General features: G+C 40.1%; 1 protein-coding gene across 1 annotated transcript; it reads right to left on the bottom strand.

The window, feature by feature from the left end:
• Positions 1-9,504: 9,504 nt before the first annotated feature.
• Positions 9,505-18,927, bottom strand: LOC129700965 (T-cell acute lymphocytic leukemia protein 1 homolog). The gene is made up of 4 exons (XM_055641825.1): positions 14,501-18,927; positions 11,597-12,132; positions 11,068-11,150; positions 9,505-10,586 (listed from the first exon to the last, which is right to left on the bottom strand). Exons 2-4 carry the CDS (start codon positions 12,052-12,054, stop codon positions 10,165-10,167), a joined length of 963 nt encoding a protein of 320 aa, XP_055497800.1. The 5' UTR covers positions 12,055-12,132; positions 14,501-18,927; the 3' UTR covers positions 9,505-10,164.
• Positions 18,928-19,128: the final 201 nt, after the last annotated feature.

The following is a 19,128-nucleotide window of genomic DNA, read 5'->3' as shown; positions in this document are numbered from 1 at the left end:
CCAAAATCGGGGTAAATTCTATAGTAAATAACAAATGCGGTGATTAGTTATAAATAACTTATGTGCATAAAATCAATTGCGATAATTTATATAAGTAACATTTCCATTCTTAGATTAGATTAGTTTATTGTTATATGCTCCAGGGTGCATTGAGATTTTGCAGTTTGCATGCAGTTCACAAAGTATATAGTATACATACAGTTTTAACACAACGATAAATAGAATGACGTGCAAAACAGAAGAGTGGTGCAAGATTATAGTGCAAAATCGGAGTAGTGTAAAAGAACAGGAGAATCATTCTATTTCCGCAATCTGACTGGTTATAGCAGTATCACTCAATCTTCTTCTCTATCTTAAGCAGTCCTTTGGGACGGATCATGTCCTGCTTACACTCTGGTTTTGTGGGTTCTGAGGTGAGGTCAATGTGGGAACCACAGACTCTTCGACGGAAGGTGCTTGGTAGGGCAGGTGGTTTGATGATTTGTGAACATAGAAGGAAGAACGGAACAGTACAGCATATGGCATGTCCTTAGGCCCACAATATTTCTGTTGAAGTTATGCCAAAACCAACTCTTATCTGCTGGCACATAATCCATATCCATCCATTTCCTACACATCTACAGTGCCCTCCATAATGTTTGGGACAAAGACCCATCATTTAATGATTTGCCTCTGTACTCCACAATTTGAGATTTTAATAAAGGTCATTTTTATACATTTTGGTTTCACTATGTAGAAAATACAGCAGTGTTTATACATAGTCCCCCCATTTGAGGGCACCGTAATGTTTGGGACACATCAATGTCATGTAAATGAAAGTAGTCATGTTTAGTATTTTGTTGCATATCCTTTGCATGCAATGACTGCTTGAAGTCTGCGATTCATGGACATCACCAGTTGCTTGGTGTCTTCTCTGGTGATGCTCTGCCAGGCCTGTATTATAGCCATCTTTAGCGTATGCTCATTTTGGGGGCAAGTTCCCTTCAGTTTTCTCTTCTGCATATAAAAGTCATGCTCAGTTGGGTTCAGATTGGGTGATTGATTTGGCCACTCAAGAATTGCCCATTTTTTAGCTTTGAAAAACTTCTTTGTTGCTTTAGCAATATGTTTGAGATCATTATCTTGCAGTAGAATGAACCGCCGGCCAATGAGTTTTGAGGCATTCTTCAGAATTAATTATGCTACCACCATCAGCAGTTGTATCATCAATTAAGATAAGTGAGCCAGTACCTTCAGCAGCCATACATACCCAAGCCACCCCCACCACCGTATTTCGCAGATGAGGTGGTATGTTTTGGATCTTGGGCAGTTTCTTCTCTCCTCTATACTTTGCTATTGCCATCACTCTGATATGTTAATCTTCATCTCATCTGTCCACAAGACCTTTTTCCAGAATTGTGGTTGCTCTTTTAAGTACTTCTTGGCAAACTGTAACCTGGCCATCCTATTTTTGTGACTAACCAGTGGTTTGCATCTTGCAATGTAGGCTCTGTATATCTGTCAAACCCACACCTGACTCTTGAAGAGTGTTTCTGATCTGTCAGAGAGGAGTTTGGGGATTTTTCTTTATTATGGGGAGAATTATTCTGTCATCAGCTTCCTTGGCCTGCCAATCCCTTTGCGATTAGTAAACTCACCAGTGCTCTCTTTCTTCTTAGTGATGTTCCAAACAGTTGATTTTAGTAAGCCTAAGGATTTGCTGATTTCTCTAACAGTTTTATTCTTGTTCCTCATTCTCATTAATGGCTTATTTGACTTTCATTGGAACAATTTTGGTCCTCATGTTGATAAACAGCAATAAAAGTTTCCAAAGGTGATGGAAAGACAGGAGGAAAGGCTAGGTGCTGAGAGCTCTCTTATACCTGCATTAAGGAGGCAATTAAACACACCTGAGCAATTACAAACACCCGTGAAGCCATGTGTCCCAAACATTATGGCGCCCTGAATTGGGGGGGATTATATATAAACACAGCTGTCATTTCTACCTGGCGAAATAAAAATGTATAAAAATGGCCTTTAATAAAATCTGATAATGTGCACTTTAACCACATGTAATTTTTTTCTTTTACAGATCTCAAATTGTGGAGTACAGAGGCAAATAAATAACTGATGGGTCTTTGGCCCAAACATTATGGAGGGTATGTGCCTATCCAAAAGTATCTTATATGTCACTATCGTATCTGTCTCCACAACCACCCCCCGCAGCATGTTTCAGGCATTCACATCCACTGTGTGAAAAAACATACCTACTACACACTTCCTTTAAACTTTGCCCATCTCACATTAAAGCTATGTCCCCTGGTATTTAATATTTCCATCCTGGGACATAGGTTCCGCCTGTGTACCCTATCTATTCCTTTCGTAATGTTATATACTTCAATCTCCCTTAACCTCCAGTGTTCTGGTGAGGTAGTACAGGTATTTAGTTTCTACAGCACACAATCCTGATGCAAAGCCTCAAGATTCTCATTAGTTATTACCATCCAGAATACTCCTCCATATTCAGCAGCCAAGTGCTGCAAATTCATAGAAACATAGAAACATAGAAATTAGGTGCAGGAGTAGGCCATTCGGCCCTTTGAGCCTGCACCGCCATTCAATATGATCATGGCTGATCATCCAACTCAGTATCCCGTACCTGCCTTCTCTCCATACCCTCTGATCCCCTTAGCCACAAGGGCCGCATCTAACTCCCTCTTAAATATAGCAAATGAACTGGCCTCGACTACCCTCTGTGGCAAAGAGTTCCAGAGATTCACCACTCTCTGTGTGAAAAAAGTTCTTCTCATCTCAGTTTTAAAGGATTCCCCCCTTATCCTTAAGCTGTGACCCCTTGTCCTGGACTTCCCCAACATCGGGAGCAATCTTCCTGCATCTAGCCTGTCCAACCCCTTAAAAATTTTGTAAGTTTCATATGATCAGTGGTGATGTTATAATTCTTTAAGGGGATTTTGAGCCCATGTTTGAAATTTTCCTTCCCTAGTTGGTACTCTCTTCTCATGATAAAGCTTGGAACAGAATTTTTTTTTTTTAAATTTTAGTAATAATCTTTAATTGGAATAAAAAAAATATACAAAGTAAAACTGTGGAAAAAACTCTTCATACATTGTCTGCATCTGTACATTCAATACAGTCATATTCGGAAGAGTTCACCCCTATCTTTAAATAAAGCACACTTGCCACTTAATGCTGGAGTAACTCAGCAGGACAGGTAGCATCACTGGAGAGAAGGAATGGATGCTGCCTGTCCCGCTGAGTTATTCCAACATTTTTTGTCTACCTTCAATTTAAACCAGCATCTGCAGTTCTTTCCTACACACTTGCCACTTATATGTCCCCCCCCCCATAGGTGATATTCCTTCCCTTGTTTGACGGGTGTCTCCTCTGGACTCAGCACCTCGATATCCAGCAGTGGAAGGATCCTAGACTGTGGTCCTCTCTCACGGAGCCTTCCGGTTGGCTGCACCAAGTTTCAGTCTGTCCCTCAGCACCTACTCCAGCAGTCTGGAATGGGCCAGTCGGCAACATTCCCCGATGGACATTTCACCGTCGAACAGACCAAAGAACATCTTTCACTGAGTTGGTGTTCTTCCAGCAGCAGCTTGCGTTGGGAGTGGGAGTCAGGCATGTAAACAATAGGTGCGGGAAAGAATTGCTGATGCTGGTTTAAATTGAAGGTAGACACAAAATGCTGGAGTAACTCAGCGGGCCAGGCAGCATCGTTAGAGAGAAGGAATGGGTAACGTCACCCATTCCTTCTCTCCAAAGATGCTACCTGTCCCGCTGAGTTACTCCAGCATTTTGTGTCTACCTTTGATTTTGTGTCTACCTTCGTCTGAAGAAGGATCTCGACCTGAAACGTCACCCATTCCTTCTCTCCAGAAATGCTGCCTGTCCCGCTGAGTTACTCCAGCATTTTATGTCTATCTTTAATTTTGTGTCTACCTTCATCTGAAGAAGAGTCTCGATCCGAAACGTCACCCATTCCTTCTCTCCAGAGATGCTGAGTTACTCCATGTTAACTATAGCAGCTACTTATGGAGATAACTAAGTTCAGCTTCAACGTCAGTGCTGGGGATATTGGGCTGTGAGAGGCCACTCTCATTGCATTGCACCCTTCCAATGAAGGTGAATGCTTTATTACTATTTGGTCTTTGTATTTCCAGCTCAAAAGCATAATTCATGACAGCCAGAGTGAACCTTGTTAAGGTCGGTGGGCTGTCTTTAAATTATGTCACTGGAGTCTAATTTCCTGCACTTCCCCCAACTGGAGGATATCCATTAAAGAGCAGGAGTTTTGCTGACTGCACAAGCTTCATAATCAAATAATGCATGTGTGTTAATGTGATTCTTGCTTCTTGTTGATGTAATCAACATGAAATAATTATTATAACCTTTTTTTTAAATCCATTTTTGGTGCCATTTGCATTTCTGTTCCTAGGAGGAGTCTATTGTTAATCTTTCAGCCAAACTAATAGAAAATGTTATGTTATGTAATTCCTGCCAGAGCAATCCCGGGCACTTGCTGCATTACAAACTCACAGCTTTAATTTTAACCAATAACAAAGTACTGAAGATTCAGAAAATCTGGAAAAGGAGTGAAAAACTCTTGATATACTCAGTAGGATGAACCATATTTGTGGAGAGAGAATGATCTTCCACCAGAATTGTAATGATTTGGCATGAAGGTGCAGAAGAGATGTACCAGAAAGCTGCCTGGATTAGAGACTATTAGCTGTAAGGATAGATTGGACAGACCTGGATTGTTTCTTTAGGGCACCAGAAGTTGAGGGGAGGCTTGATAGAAGTATATAATGTTTTGAGAGACATAGATAGGATAGGTATTCAGAACCTTTCATCCCACGGTGAAAATGACAAACACTGGAGGACATACTTTAAGGTGCTCTAGGGACAACCTTTAAAGTAGATGTGCAGCGATAGTTTTGATTTGCACAGAGGGTGGTGGGTGCCTGGAACATACTGTCAGGAACAGTGGTGGAGGCAGATACGGTGTTTAAAAGTGTTTTCAAAAGGAATGGAACAGTATGGATCACATGCAGACAGAGATTAATTTAACATGGCATCATGCTCAGCACTGACATTGTAGGCTTACTATACTGTTCTATGTTTTATGCTTTAAGTTGGGGAAGCAGATCATATAATCATAGGATGGAATCTAATTATAATCTCTATTGATTTCAGGAGAGTATAAATATATTTCTACAATGGATGAACATTCTTCTGTCCCAGGTTATAACTCTGACAATGAAGGAGAAAATCTCCCCACGTCAACTCATTTCCTCTCACTCACATCTGGGTATTGCTGTTCAGGCAATATTTATTGTTCCCCAATTTCTGCAGAAGGATTTCGCTTATCACTTTAATGTGGATTAACATGGGAAAAGCAAAGATTAAATATTTATAATGAAGATACTGGGGAAGTAAGTGTGAAGAGTTGTATTATAGAGTCATATGGCATGGAAACAGGCCCTTCGGCCCTACTTCCTACGCCGACCAACATGCCCCATCTCCACTAGTCCCACCTACCTATGTTTGGCCCATATCTTTCTTAACCTATCCCATCCATAAAGCTGTCCAAATGTTTTTTAAAGGTGATAATATCTGCCTCAACAAACTCCTCTGGCAGCTCATTCCATATACTTCCAACCCTTTGTGTAAAAATGTTGCCCCTCAGTTCCTATTAAATCTATTCCCACTCACCTTAATTCTATGCCTTCTGCTTCTTTATTCCCTTATCTGAGTAAAATACTCTGTGCATTTACTATATCTATTCCTCTCATTATCTTATTCACCTCTATAAGAGCACTGTTCATCCTCCTGCACTCCACTGTCTCCAAGGAATAGTCCTAGCCTGCTCAACCTCCCCCTATAGCTCAGGCCCTCGAGTCCTGGAAACATTGTCATACATATTCTGCCCCTTTCCAGCTTAACAACATCTTTCCTATCTGAAGAAGGGTTTCGGCCCGAAACGTTGCCTATTTCCTTCGCTCCATAGATGCTGCTGCACCCGCTGAGTTTCTCCAGCTTTTCTGTGTAACCCTCTTTCCTATAATAGGTTGTTTAAAACTGAACAGAACACTCCAAATGTGTAGGAACTGCAGATGCTGGTTGAAATCAAAGACAGACACTAAAAGCTGGAGTAATTCAGTGGGACAGACTGCATCTCTGGGGAGAAGGAACAATGTACCTGCACTCCCTCTGCTCTACAACACTCCCCGGAGCTTTGCGAATCACTACATTAGTCCTGCCCTGATTAGACTTTCCAAAATGCAACACCTCACAATTATCTGTATTAAACTCCATTAACCATTCCTCAGCCTACCTGCCCAACCAATCAAAAGATCCTGCTGCAGTGTTTGACAACCAACTTTGTTAGCTACAATGCCATCCACTTTAGTGCCACTGCAAATTTACTAATCATGTTCTCATCCAAATCATGGATATAGATGACAAACAGCAATGGGCCAGCACCAAACTCCAAGGCACACCACTAGTCACAGACCTTCAGTCTAAAAAGCAACCTTCCACCACCATCCTCTATTTCCTTCAATGAAGGCAATTATCTATGCAGTTGGCTAGCTCTCCTATGATCCCATGTGATACCTTCGAGAGCAGCCTACCATGCAAATCCTTGTCAAATGCCTTACTGAAATTCATATATACAATGTCTACAGCTCTGCCCTCATCAACCATTTTGGTCACCTCTTCAAAAAACTCAATCAGATTTGTGAGAGACGACCTCCCACTTACAAAACCAGACTGACTATCCCTAATCAGCCCTTGTCTATCTAAATACATGTATATCTTATCAATCGGAATACCCTCTAGTAAATTTCCGACCACAGTTGTTAAACTAACTGGCATATAGTTCCCAGGCTTTTCCATGCAGCCCTTCTTAAGCAGAGGCATCACATTTAGCTGCCTCATTCGTATTTAATGATGACTCATAAAGCTCAGCCAGGGCATCTGCAATTTCTTCTCTAGCTTTCCACAATATCCTCGTTTATATCTGGTTAAGCCCGAGATATGTCTACCTTGAAATGCGTTAGGACCTTCAGCACCTCCTCAAAAGCAATACCAACTGCCCTCAAGCCACTTCCATTGACTGAACTATTTCCCAGTGCTCTTGTCTTTCACATTTACCATTTATTCTGCAGATACTTCGCGACAGAATTAAAAGTTAAGGGAAAATTTCAATGATGAAGTGCTATAGAGAGTATGTTAGGGAACTAAAATAAAGATCTCCATATTCTGATTTAAATGGAATATTAATGCTGCATTTTCCATCCTTAACCATTCTGTCCAAGGACATCATGTCTAGGATGGAGATTGCTCTACTCTGGGTGGTGGTGATGACAATTCTCCACTCTTGGTGGCGGTGGACAAACAGTGTCCTTGAAGGATTCCAAGCTTTTCCTTGAACACATTTCCATTGCACGAGGTTCATAGTGTAGTTACAATAATAATAAGTACAACAATAAATAGAATGACAAGTGAAAAACGGAAGAAGGGTGCAAGATTATAGTGCAAAATCGGAGTAGCGCAAAATAATAGGAAAATCATTCTATTCTCTCCAATCAAACTGGTTGGAGAATGGAAAATTAGAACAAGTGAAAGAGTGATCGATGGTCGGTATGGACTCGGTGGGCCCCTGTTTCCATGCTGTATCTCTCATCTAAACTAAACACACGAAAGAGCCGTATAAGATCCCCGAAAGTATAAAAAGGACTGGACTTCCTGAATTCCGTGCAAAGGTTTAACCTGATGGTCCATAAAAATGTGAAATAGAGCTATGCTTGCTTTTCTGTTTAGCAAGGTTTTTATTGAAATGGCATGGCATCGTGCAATTCCAAATTTATCAGTCGTTCGGACGTGCCAATTTACGCGTAGCAAATCCCGACATGTGGCCTTTATATGGAGATTACACGTTGTTGGGTACAGGCTGAGAAGAGCAACCGCGGATTACTAAATCAGAGACAGAACGGTCTAAAACAGCTTCTGGGGCATTTTCGAATTACGCAGAATGAGTATGTTTACAATGAAGCCCCAATTAAATTATAATTGAAAATTAATCTAAAACGCAAAATGTCGGTCTCCCCTTGCAGTAAATCAAAGCAATCAAGTACGGACATCTAATTGTCAGATCTGGCTGTTCACTTTCTTTGCAAAAGATAACAATTGTCACATTTCAAAATATGCTTTGATTTGATGAAATTGTCGTGTGGGTGGGCAGTAAGGTTGTAAATTTGGACACCTTATATGTATCCGCTTCCATGTTATAAGTTGACTAATATGTGGGATGCGGAATGATGTTGAGAGGGGTGTAGGTAGAGGTGAGAGGGAGAGGTGGGAGAGAGCAGTGGAAACCCGCTCGACTCCCTACGGGGACGTAGGTTTGATTAGGGGATTAAGTATTTACGAGGCAGAATGGTATACATCAAAGAATAAATAAAGGTGTGCATGCCCTATATATAATAGTCATACAATACAGAGATGGAAACGTGTTTACTAACATAGTATGTTATTCAACAAAAAGTAAAATGCACGTTCCCTGGTATATTGGTCTACAATGCAGATATGAACGTCTCCATTCTGTTATCAATGTAAATGTGGGTATTTGCTAAACCTTATAATATATAATTCCTGAACAGATCCTCAGTAATTGGTTACAACTTTAAAAAAAAACAAAACCTCCCAAAAAATCTAAATTAAAACAAAAATGTTGAAATCGTAAATGTTCCTGTTTCTTATTTGATCGGTGTCTCTTTTTTGGAATGGGAGTAAAACAGTACAGACTAGGTAGGAAATGCAATTAGTTTAAATTGTATACAATTTATTAAAAGTAAATTCTTGGTAATATAACATTGCATATATTTTACAACAATACGTGATATACATACTGCACGCAAACTTTGCAGCCACATTAGGCTTTACAAAGAATACCATTGAAAATTGCCCCGTCAGAATGTACATTGTAGTAGTTAACAGGTTTCGTTACCCAATCTCTCTGCAAACGCAGGAAAAAAAAACACATACAAAATGTATTGAAAGTGCAGCGTGAATTATATACTATGGTATTCACAATACATATAGCAGGCAAAAGCGAATGTAGAAAATAAGGAGTGTACCATGCCTTTTATAGTTAAAATTAACAACACATTGTCCATCGAATTATTAAATACATGATTTCCTCTTTTGAGAATGTTAAAGTACTCAGGAAAAATGTCACAATCTGTACCCATAAAAAATGCTTGATAGTTTAGTTGCGTCAATGAGCTTAAGTATTGAGGACATGGAATAAATAATAATCATTTCTCCAACAGAAATAAGAAACAAGGACCTGTGAATAGCTGCAACAACTCTGGCAATACATAGAACGTGGTTCGACCAAACCACGAAAATATACAAAATAATTATCCTAGGAAATCTAAATTTTCAAAGATTAAACCTGGGGGGGGGGGGGGGGGGGGGGGGGGGGGGGGGGGGGGGGGGGGGGGGGGGGGGGGGGGGGGGGGGGGGGGGTTAAAAAACTTAGATTGCAAAATGTCTCAACAATTCAAGTTTTTTTTTTTAATTTCATTTCGTCTTCTAATTTATATTTACGTTTGAAGTCCCGGGATCCCTTTCCGGGGACCACATTTTAATGTAAAACAAAGTACCTCTCCTGCTCAGTCTTTCTTTGACAAATGATTAGTGCGTCCTGGCTAGAGTGTATGAATTGATTATGTCGATATAAAAAGCCTAACATGCAACATGTCAGGGGGAAATGTTACTGCTTTAAATAAAACTACTCCTGGCCGCCTTGAATTTTCCATGACGGAGAATTTGCTCCATGGAAATTTTCCATTTGCTCTCCACATACGGCGCTCGAAGCTCGTACAATATTTACATGTACCACGATTTTAGGAAATATTACATCCTGTATTTAAACAGTGTCAATCGTAAATCCGATAACAGACTAATTTACATCCAGCAAGACAGTCATTTAGTATTTTTTGTACCTGAAAATGTTAGTGATAATGTTGTACTGAAAATGAAAATAAAACGCTAATTGATTCGGCAGACGGTGGTAAGTGTAACAGTCTGTTATCTTTTAGCTGCAATTTTCCATTCTCCCTGTCGGCTCTTTTTGTTGCAAGGATATCACCGTTGTCCATTGACATCTGGAGGAAGTATGGAGTGATGGTGGTTTCCGTGTCGTGACTCGAGGTGATCGTGCTCTTCGCTTAGGCTTCCCGGGCTTCCTGTTCCATCAAAACAACTTCCACAGCTCGATTCTGGAGACATCTCCTCGATGTCATCGCTGGCCAATCTGGTACTGTCCCCTTCTTTTAGTTGTAACCCTCGCTGCTCGCCCTCCTGCTCCTGATCACTCAGGAGCTTGGCCAAGAAGTTGATATATTTCATGGCCAGGCGGAGGATCTCGTTCTTGCTAAGTTTCTTGTCGGGAGGGTGGGTCGGGATCAGTTTGCGAAGTTCAGAAAAGGCTCCGTTGACATTTTGTTGCCTCCACCTCTCCCTGCTGTTTGTAAAGATCCTCCGCACGATTTTAGGCTGCGAGCCACCTGGGAGAATAAAGAACAGCCGGGATTTTAACCAAAAATCGTGTCAAAATGTCAGCAATAACACAGGGAAATTTGGTGAACTTCATTAAAATGATGCACAAGCAGAATGGTCTATGGTGTCTGTGGATGCGCACATGGCCGAGTGCATACCTGTACATAGATGCGCAAAAGCAGAGTAGAGACATGTAAGGACCTGTTGTAACAAATCAACAGCAAGGAAAGCAAATGGGAGGTCATTGAGAGAACGATTTCTGATAGTAGTTTTATTAATGCAGCTGTTTATCTATGCGCTGTGTTATACCGTGGCACCAACTATCTGTCTTGTAGAATCTGCAGGATTCTCTCTTCAAGGAATGATGCAGAATAGACTACAAGACACATTTCCTCGAGTCTTCGCAATCGAGCACCTAGCAACTGTATTAACGCGGGCAGCGACGTGTACGGTTTAAATGTAGTGAATTCAAAGGCTGATGGTCCATACCAGTAGTAGTGACTTCCACTTCGTAAGGACCCGACCTTCGTTTCGCTCTGTTACTGGGGAACATGTTGAATGGTTCTGGATCACTGAAGTAGTCATTGGAACAAGAAAGGGAGATTAATACACAAGATTCCGGATTTTCATCACTAAACGCGGGCAATGATTTAAAAGAACATGCTCCAAGTAAATAGAGTCTGATGGTACAAGTTACTATTCATCTTTAATACTATTTATTTACAATTTAATACTATTAATCGATCAACATAATCATTAATAAGCAGTGCACATCCCCACAGTAAATGTCATCACGCCTAAATGCGTTCTCATTGAATGACTATTACAATGAATAGCATTTTACAAATCACATGTAATTTGGTATTAATTCAATTTATAATGATTCGAGAAACAATTTTGAACACAGATTACATCTATTTGCAATTTAGTTTTTGCCAAGTTCGAGTTGAGCGCAACAATCGAAAAAAAATCAGAAGAGAAATAGTTTTCGAATCTAATTTTCCATAAGGAGACTGACCTGCTTAGAAGAGGCAGGGTCTGATACTGGGACGAGCTGTTGTACAGCATCGCTCTGGCTGCAGGCAGGGTGAGATGCGCTGCCGTTAACTGGACCATCCGATTCTCGTTCACTGGGCTCTGCAGAGTCAGAGGCACAGGGGGTCTTGACAACTCGGTGGTCGGCACTGAATGAGTAAACGTGCCTTTCTGATCACTCTCATTTATAGGCTGGACCCCTCTTTGCATTAGGTTTATGACGGGCACTTCCGATAGGGGATCAGGGGAATCGTGCCTGGTTTCCTTGGAAACCCCATCATTTGACGCAGTTTGCTGCTCAGCTTGGACCCGCTGTCCCTCGGTGGATTGGTCTGCAGGCTCGCTCGTCCGTCCCGCTGCCTGTCCTGGGGAATCTTTCTCAACGGGGCTCAGATCATCGCTGCGATTTTCACCAGGATCCAATCCGACCTTTTCCATCATCGTGTTGAAGTATGGAATTCGTCACTGTCTTAACTGAGTTCGCGTCAAAGGTTGGAAGAAATGGCGAAACAACTTCATCTGAAAGAGACATTGCCATGAGGCACAGGGGAAACAGCTCGAGCGAAAAGGCGACTTCATGATTAAAATTGTTTGCATAATAAAGTAAACGTTTTATGACAATTGCAGTGCATTCACTAACTTTATAATCTGGTGACATTAAATGGACATAACTGTGACTATTAACACCAGCTATATATATATATATATATATATATGTATTTTATATATATATGTGTGTATATACACCATTAACAAAGCATCAGCATTCCTGGGGTCACAGATTTAGATCTGAGACTAAATGTTCCCATCGACTTTCATTGCAAGTGCAATTTGCCTTAAAAGGGAAAAATAGGTCGTTTATTTGTTTGGGTATAGCGGTATCCATCAAAACTCACTTGTAAATATATACTTGATTCTTTTTCTCAGATGATAATGTAGAGTAATGCGAAATACAATGATTCGTGTTTTTTTTAATACTCTCCCAAGAAGGTACTATTTTTTCATGATTTTGACCGGAAGAAATAGTGCGTTTATTGATGTGTAGGAAATAACTGCAGGTGCTGGTTAAATCGAAGGTAGACACAAAATGCTGGAGTAACTCAGCGGGTCAGGCAGCGTGTCTGAAGAGAAGGAATGGGTGACGTTTCGGGTCGAGACCCTTTTTCAGTGCGTTTATTGATGTCACCCCTTTATTTGAAGGATATTTGATATCCATATAATATTGTAGGCAATACTGGTCGTATTTTAAACATTTATAAAGCGCCTATTTTCATATTTTCATCCCCTTACAACACAGGCAATGTCAAACAATCTCAATGAGTTAGTTATTGCCCCCTGCTATTGGTGAACTGGACTAAAGTCCATAGAAACAGTCGCACCTGCATCATCCGCGCTCTTTTATTCTTCAGAGAGGAAAACGAAGCTTTTTGGACGGATTAAGCTTTTCACAGTTTATGGAAAATCAACTGAGATACTTAAAACAGTTGATCAATTAAGGATTAGGTTTAAATAGTCCCTGAATTCTAAAGCTACGGGGCACGTTGTAATCTTTTCAAATTAATTGTGTACGAGCTCAGAAATATACGTCTGCAATTGTACTTCGAGACCAAACGACTCCACCGTATAACGTATCCAACATAAGTGTAGGTTGCTAATTGTAACTGGCATACTTATGTCACCAGACAAACAAAAATCCTAAAAAGAAAATTGAAGGACGGCACAATAACAATTACATAATTTTCCGCATGTCATATAACAGAACATGGAGTTTGTCAACATCGTGCCGGCGAATATGAATAGCCCGGGCAAAGAAAATAATCCCCATTGCTTCAAAAAGAAAATATATTTAAAATGTGCAGAGAACTAACTTGTGTCTTAGTAACATGACATGCAGTCTGACGGTGCCGCATTTAGCAGTTCCGGGCTACCCGGGTTGTGTACAGCCCTACCTACCAAAGGCCTTTCGGAATGGAAAGGCCAAAATAAACAGAGGAGTACAATGGGACGGAATGAGGGGAGTTGATGATTTGAGGGCAGGCGGTACTCGTTACTAATATCGCCACCATCTCTACCATATTTTACAAGCTGGAAAGCTTTGAGTTCTTACCTAAATATGTTTGGCTTTAAAGTGACCACCCATTATTATGAAAACTGAGCCAAGACAATGATCTATATTATAGTCGATGAAACTTTATTCCGCACTGACGTGTGCCAAATCACCTTTGAGGTTTCTCAGCATCTTTTGTTAAGATCCTTCCTTCAATCTAATGAAACATATGATAGTCCGAATCCCCCATCATTTCTCCGAGTGGGTTCATTAATAGCGGACAATTTGTGTATGCATTCCTTGAACGAAACGTGGCGAAAACAATCGTCTGATTTATAGTCTTCGTATCTTAAAATGAGCCTGATAAATGTTTATAAACGGCGGATTTGTTTTCATTTATCCCATTAATTCATCCATTACTACAGAGATGAACGTTTTCACCCGAAAATTCTCAGATGCCCGAACGCCAATTGTGAAAAAACTATGCATCGTAACGTTAAAGCGACTTCATCCATTTCTGTTACTGTGTTGCTATTTCATTAGAAAAATCATCTCGATTTACACAAATCAAATTAAAATATCATTAAAGATTTCATTATACATAATCTATTAGGCAATTATAAATGTCCCAATAAAGGCTCCACACTCTTGGGATTATTTCAAACAATGCTTGCAGCCATTTCCATTTTTTTTTTTTTTTTTCGTTTCAATTTTTAAAAGTACTTTTACGTTGCAATTATTTACACTCGATTCGAAAATCAGGTATAATTCGACATTCTAAAGTGTTGAAGAATTAAAAAAAAAACACCCTTAAGTGCTGGCAATTAGAAATCTACTCACCATCCTTGCTTATTAGAAAAGCGTTAGCAGCCATTTTCAGCCCCCTCCATGGCTGATCTTTGTGCTGTATTAAGTTTTTTTGGCAGCTTATGCCTTGGAGAGTGGAGTTGATTTTACATCACGTTCGATTTCCTATTTAGTATGGAGAGCGGAACACTACAGCAATGTGGCCAGGCGAGATAAGAAACCAGCCCTGGCCGCCCTGCCCAGATAAGACAGCCAAGCCATTATTTATGAAATGATTCATTATTATTTGGCAATTTTATCGAGGGAAAGCGGAAAAATATTGCATGGATATGCATAGGAATAACTTTGGAACGCAAGGCATAAAAACCTTATATAGATTTTTTTTGTGGCACTAAAAGAGATTGCAGAATAGCAAAATGCTCTTGCCTGCCTACCTGAATTGTAATTTATATATGTTTTCTTTGTGGTAATTATCCCATGTTTTCATTAAATTGGAAACACCTACTCAGCCTTTAATTAATTTTAATGACGAATTCAATGCATCCGCAGGACTGTTCGTTTTTCCCCCTCTCTCTCTCTCTCTCTCTCAGCGATGGAACCAAACAAAGCAACTGTTAAGGAAGGACATTGAGTAAAATAGTTTCCCATGTTTCCTCGCAATTTGAAAAATATAGACATTTCCTAGACAGGCATTTTACCATGAGCGGTGTTAAAGGCCGGTATATTTTAAGTCTTAACAGAAATGATTCCCTATCAGAGATGTGATTGTACTGCGATAGACCAGGACAAATTTAACATTAGGACGAAGAGCATTATGCCTTATCAAAGCCTAAAAGATCACTCCAAAGGCAGATTATTTGATTATATTACCGAAATGACTTTTTGAGGTTAAAATCGTTTATCTTTTGTTATTTTTTACAATGGAAGGCTTTTAAAAAAAATCTTAGAACGAAATATTATAAAATATCATAATTTATCAGTGGGTTGTTCTGTACACTTGGTTATTGAATACAATTGAGCGTGTGATATCAATTAATTATCAAAGTGTAAATTGCATAGAATTGAAATATACATTTCATGTTGGAAACTGTTTGGCCTATGAACATAATGCAAAGGAAATAATTGTCTACAAGGTATCAGGGCTGTTTTAGTTAAAAACGGCAAACACTGGTTTTTAATAATTGGATTTGATTGACGCTTTTATCCAATAATAGGTTAATGGCAGGTCGAGTTTGTAACACTTGGAATCTTGAAAATATGGTTGGATCGGATCTGGACTAGTAAGATTGTCTTAATTTATAGAATATTGTCAATGTGCAATTACGTTCCCAAACAAATAATTTATATGGGTATTAATGCCTACACAGCAATATTGACGGTGGCCTATTGACAGTTTTTTTCCTACAGTGTTGTGAACACCGTCTGCATGAACTTTAAGTTTAAAAAGAAGGCAGAAGGACACGTGCCCACATACCTCTTCGACCTCATTCGAGTCTATTGTGTTTACCCATTATCAACATTACTGGATAATAGTAACCTGGACGTTAAGATCGTCTCCCAAATTAATGGATACAGAAATCTTAACTTAAAATAAAACTGCTTCAATGTTAATTTATGAAATCAACACGGAAACTAAAAGTAAATGAGACGGCTTGCGCTTTGCAGTTGGCTCCCACCCCCACCCCTCCACTCACAACCCATCCAGCTCTGCATCGCCATATCGCGCTCTATGACTGATGTAGTCTACATAGGAAATTTCATGTTAGTTTATCTGTACACTCATATTTTCTGCATGGGCAGCTGCAGCAAAATATAAAATAAAATAGATAGCTGTAAATACAGCTGCAGCTTAGTGGGGCTTGTTCCAAAAAGTAATGAATAACTATGAGCTGTAACTGTCTTGAATATCTGGCAGGGTTACCTTATCGCGAATAGCTGCATTTGTAATGCCGATGATGCCCATAAGAACTAGGAGCAGAGTTATAAATACCACTGAAATAGACATTAATAGTACTGAGAATGTTTATGTTTGTCCTCTCATTATTTGTCCCTCTGTTAAATTGGCCAGTTAGTTCATTTCGACTGACCGGAGAAATAATAAAGGCTCTGGCACAAACGTGACAAATATATGTGGAAAATAAAGCTGCTTCTCGTCAAGGTGTGAAAACATTGGGAAGTAATCAAATGCTGTACATTGTAATCGGCGCAGAATAGTTTAATGCTTTCAATTTCTATACTGGCAGAACATAAAGATCGTTGTATTTTCCAAGAAATAAACGTAAACTGACCGTGAAGATCCAGGGTTTTATCTATATATAAAGAGCTTGTGCTATATTGCCAGTGGTATGGTGCACCAGGTCTTTTGTCCGACCCAGATATCCAGTGAGGAGCCAACCTTCATATTTCCATGGGCGGTTGCAGTCATTTCAGTATAGCTTCGTTCTGCCAGATCTTGGCCGATTCCATGTTTTTTCTTAAATAAATCGGGAGCTGGGAATAAAATTATAATAATTTTCCGCGCATCCCAATAAATTATTTAGCCCTCAGCTTCTGCGTTTGGTCTCTGCGTTAGGTAGAAATACTAGTCATGTATTTCCATTGGTCGTATCATCTAAATGTAATTAATGTCGGCGGTGGACAAGACTACCAAGCTGACATCAGTTACCACATAGAAATAAAAGTTGATCTGCGCGTTCGGATAGATTGTTTCGCTGTAGGATCAACGTTTTAAGTCGCGGTCTAAACAAATGGATAGATTCCCTAAAGTAGCTTAACTGCCTTTGAGAAAGGCATCTATAGAAGTATTACCTCTACCATGAAACCGACGCTAGAACATCTCGCGTTAATTATATCAACATTTTAAACAATCGTTTGTCCAGTGATGATTTTCGGGTAAAAAGACACAGCGCTTGAGCAATACAGAGGGTTAGGCAACTTCTCTGGAGAACGTGGGTAGGTGACATTTTGGCTCGAGACCCTTCTTCAGACCTTCTGCTGAAGGATCCCGACCCGAAACGCCACCTATCCCTGTTCTCCACAGATGCTGTCTGACCTGCTGAGTTACTCCAGCACTTTATGTATTTTTTTGTAAACCAGCATGTGCAGTTCCTTGTATCCGCCTTGAATGTTCGGGATGTAGGTTATAAAGGCCGTCATTAGTTTCCCGTGGAAGGCGATGATAAGCACAGCATTCTAGAGCTATTGCAGTCTTTCAAGTGAGCATAGTTCCGCAGTGCCCTTGCTGGGGTTTCAAGGCAATGAGCCTGGAGATTTGAAGGAACCACAATCTATTTCCAGGTTAGAATGGAACTTTGCTGGTATTTCACACACCTACTATCCTGTCCCTCTTGCTGGTAGAGATTAGAGGTTAGGATGACCAGTTAATACTGGTTTAGGTAGAAATCCAGTGCGCAGTTTTAGCCTGAATGCTAAAATGCACCCTGCAATTCTTCAGTGCTGTTGAAGTGGACTCATTCAGATGTTGATTTCCATGTTTAGATGTGGCGTTCCACCACACTCCAGACTTCTTGATGGAGGCATTGCATTGGCATGTCAGGAGATGAGCGGCTCACTCTGGTATAATAACCCATAATCTGTTCTTGCACTTATGTGATTAGTCCATTTGACTTCTTCTCAATGGGTATATGAGTTGATATAATGAGTTGATATAATGTCATTGAATATCATGGGAAGGGAAACTGACTCTACTGTTAGAGATGACCACAGCCAACATGTTATTTATTTCATAGCAACTCTTACCTGAATGTCCTTGAAACATGGAGCCATAGGATACATAAACAGGCCATTCGGACCAACTCATCTATGCCAACCAAGGAGCCCCATCTAAGCAAGTCCTATTTACATGTATTTGGTCCATACCCCTCGAAGCATTTCCTATCCATTCACATGTCCAAATGTATTTTACAGTAAATGTTATTATTGTACCTGCCTCAACTACTTCCTCTGGAACATCATTCCATATGCACAGTGCCCACTGTGTGAAAATGTTGTCCCTCACGTTCCTATTTCCCTTTTCACCTTAAACCTAGACCCTCTAGTTCTTGATTCCCCTATCCTGAAAAAAGATTGTGTATTCATCCTATCTATGCCCCTTATGATTGTATGTATACAGAGTCTCAGGTTGCCTGCGCTACAAGAATACAAGAATCCAGCCCAACATCTACCTATAACTTAGAGCCTCGAACATTGGTTATATCCTATAGGGTGATCAAAACTGGACACAATACTCCAAGTGTAGCCTCATCAATGTCTTGTACAACCATAACATAACATTCCAACTTTATACTTATTTCCCTGACTGATGCCACTCCACCATCACTAACACACGAATCCGGTGATTACTACCATTGAAGTTCTGTTTTTTACCCTTTCTCCTTAATCCCTATTTTAACTTTGCAAAACCTTATCACTTTTTCTACCCATGTCTTGTGTGCCAATGGGAACAATGTGAACAAAAGGGCTGCTCACACCCCTTTGAGAATATTCTGTAACTGCTCCAAGGCATCCTGAATCCCCACACCAGGGAGGCAACATACCATCCTGGTCACCAGTTTGTTCTTCATTATCATTGTCTTTTGACCTTGTCCAGGATATATTTAATAAATATGTAGCTGAGCCTACTAAGTAGAGGAAATGCTAAA

This window comes from Leucoraja erinacea, chromosome 10 (genome assembly GCF_028641065.1).
Source record: "Leucoraja erinacea ecotype New England chromosome 10, Leri_hhj_1, whole genome shotgun sequence".
Classification (NCBI taxonomy): domain Eukaryota; kingdom Metazoa; phylum Chordata; class Chondrichthyes; order Rajiformes; family Rajidae; genus Leucoraja; species Leucoraja erinaceus.
The sequence above is the reverse complement of the archived record's forward strand: the minus strand, read 5'-3'. Positions and strand labels throughout refer to the sequence as shown.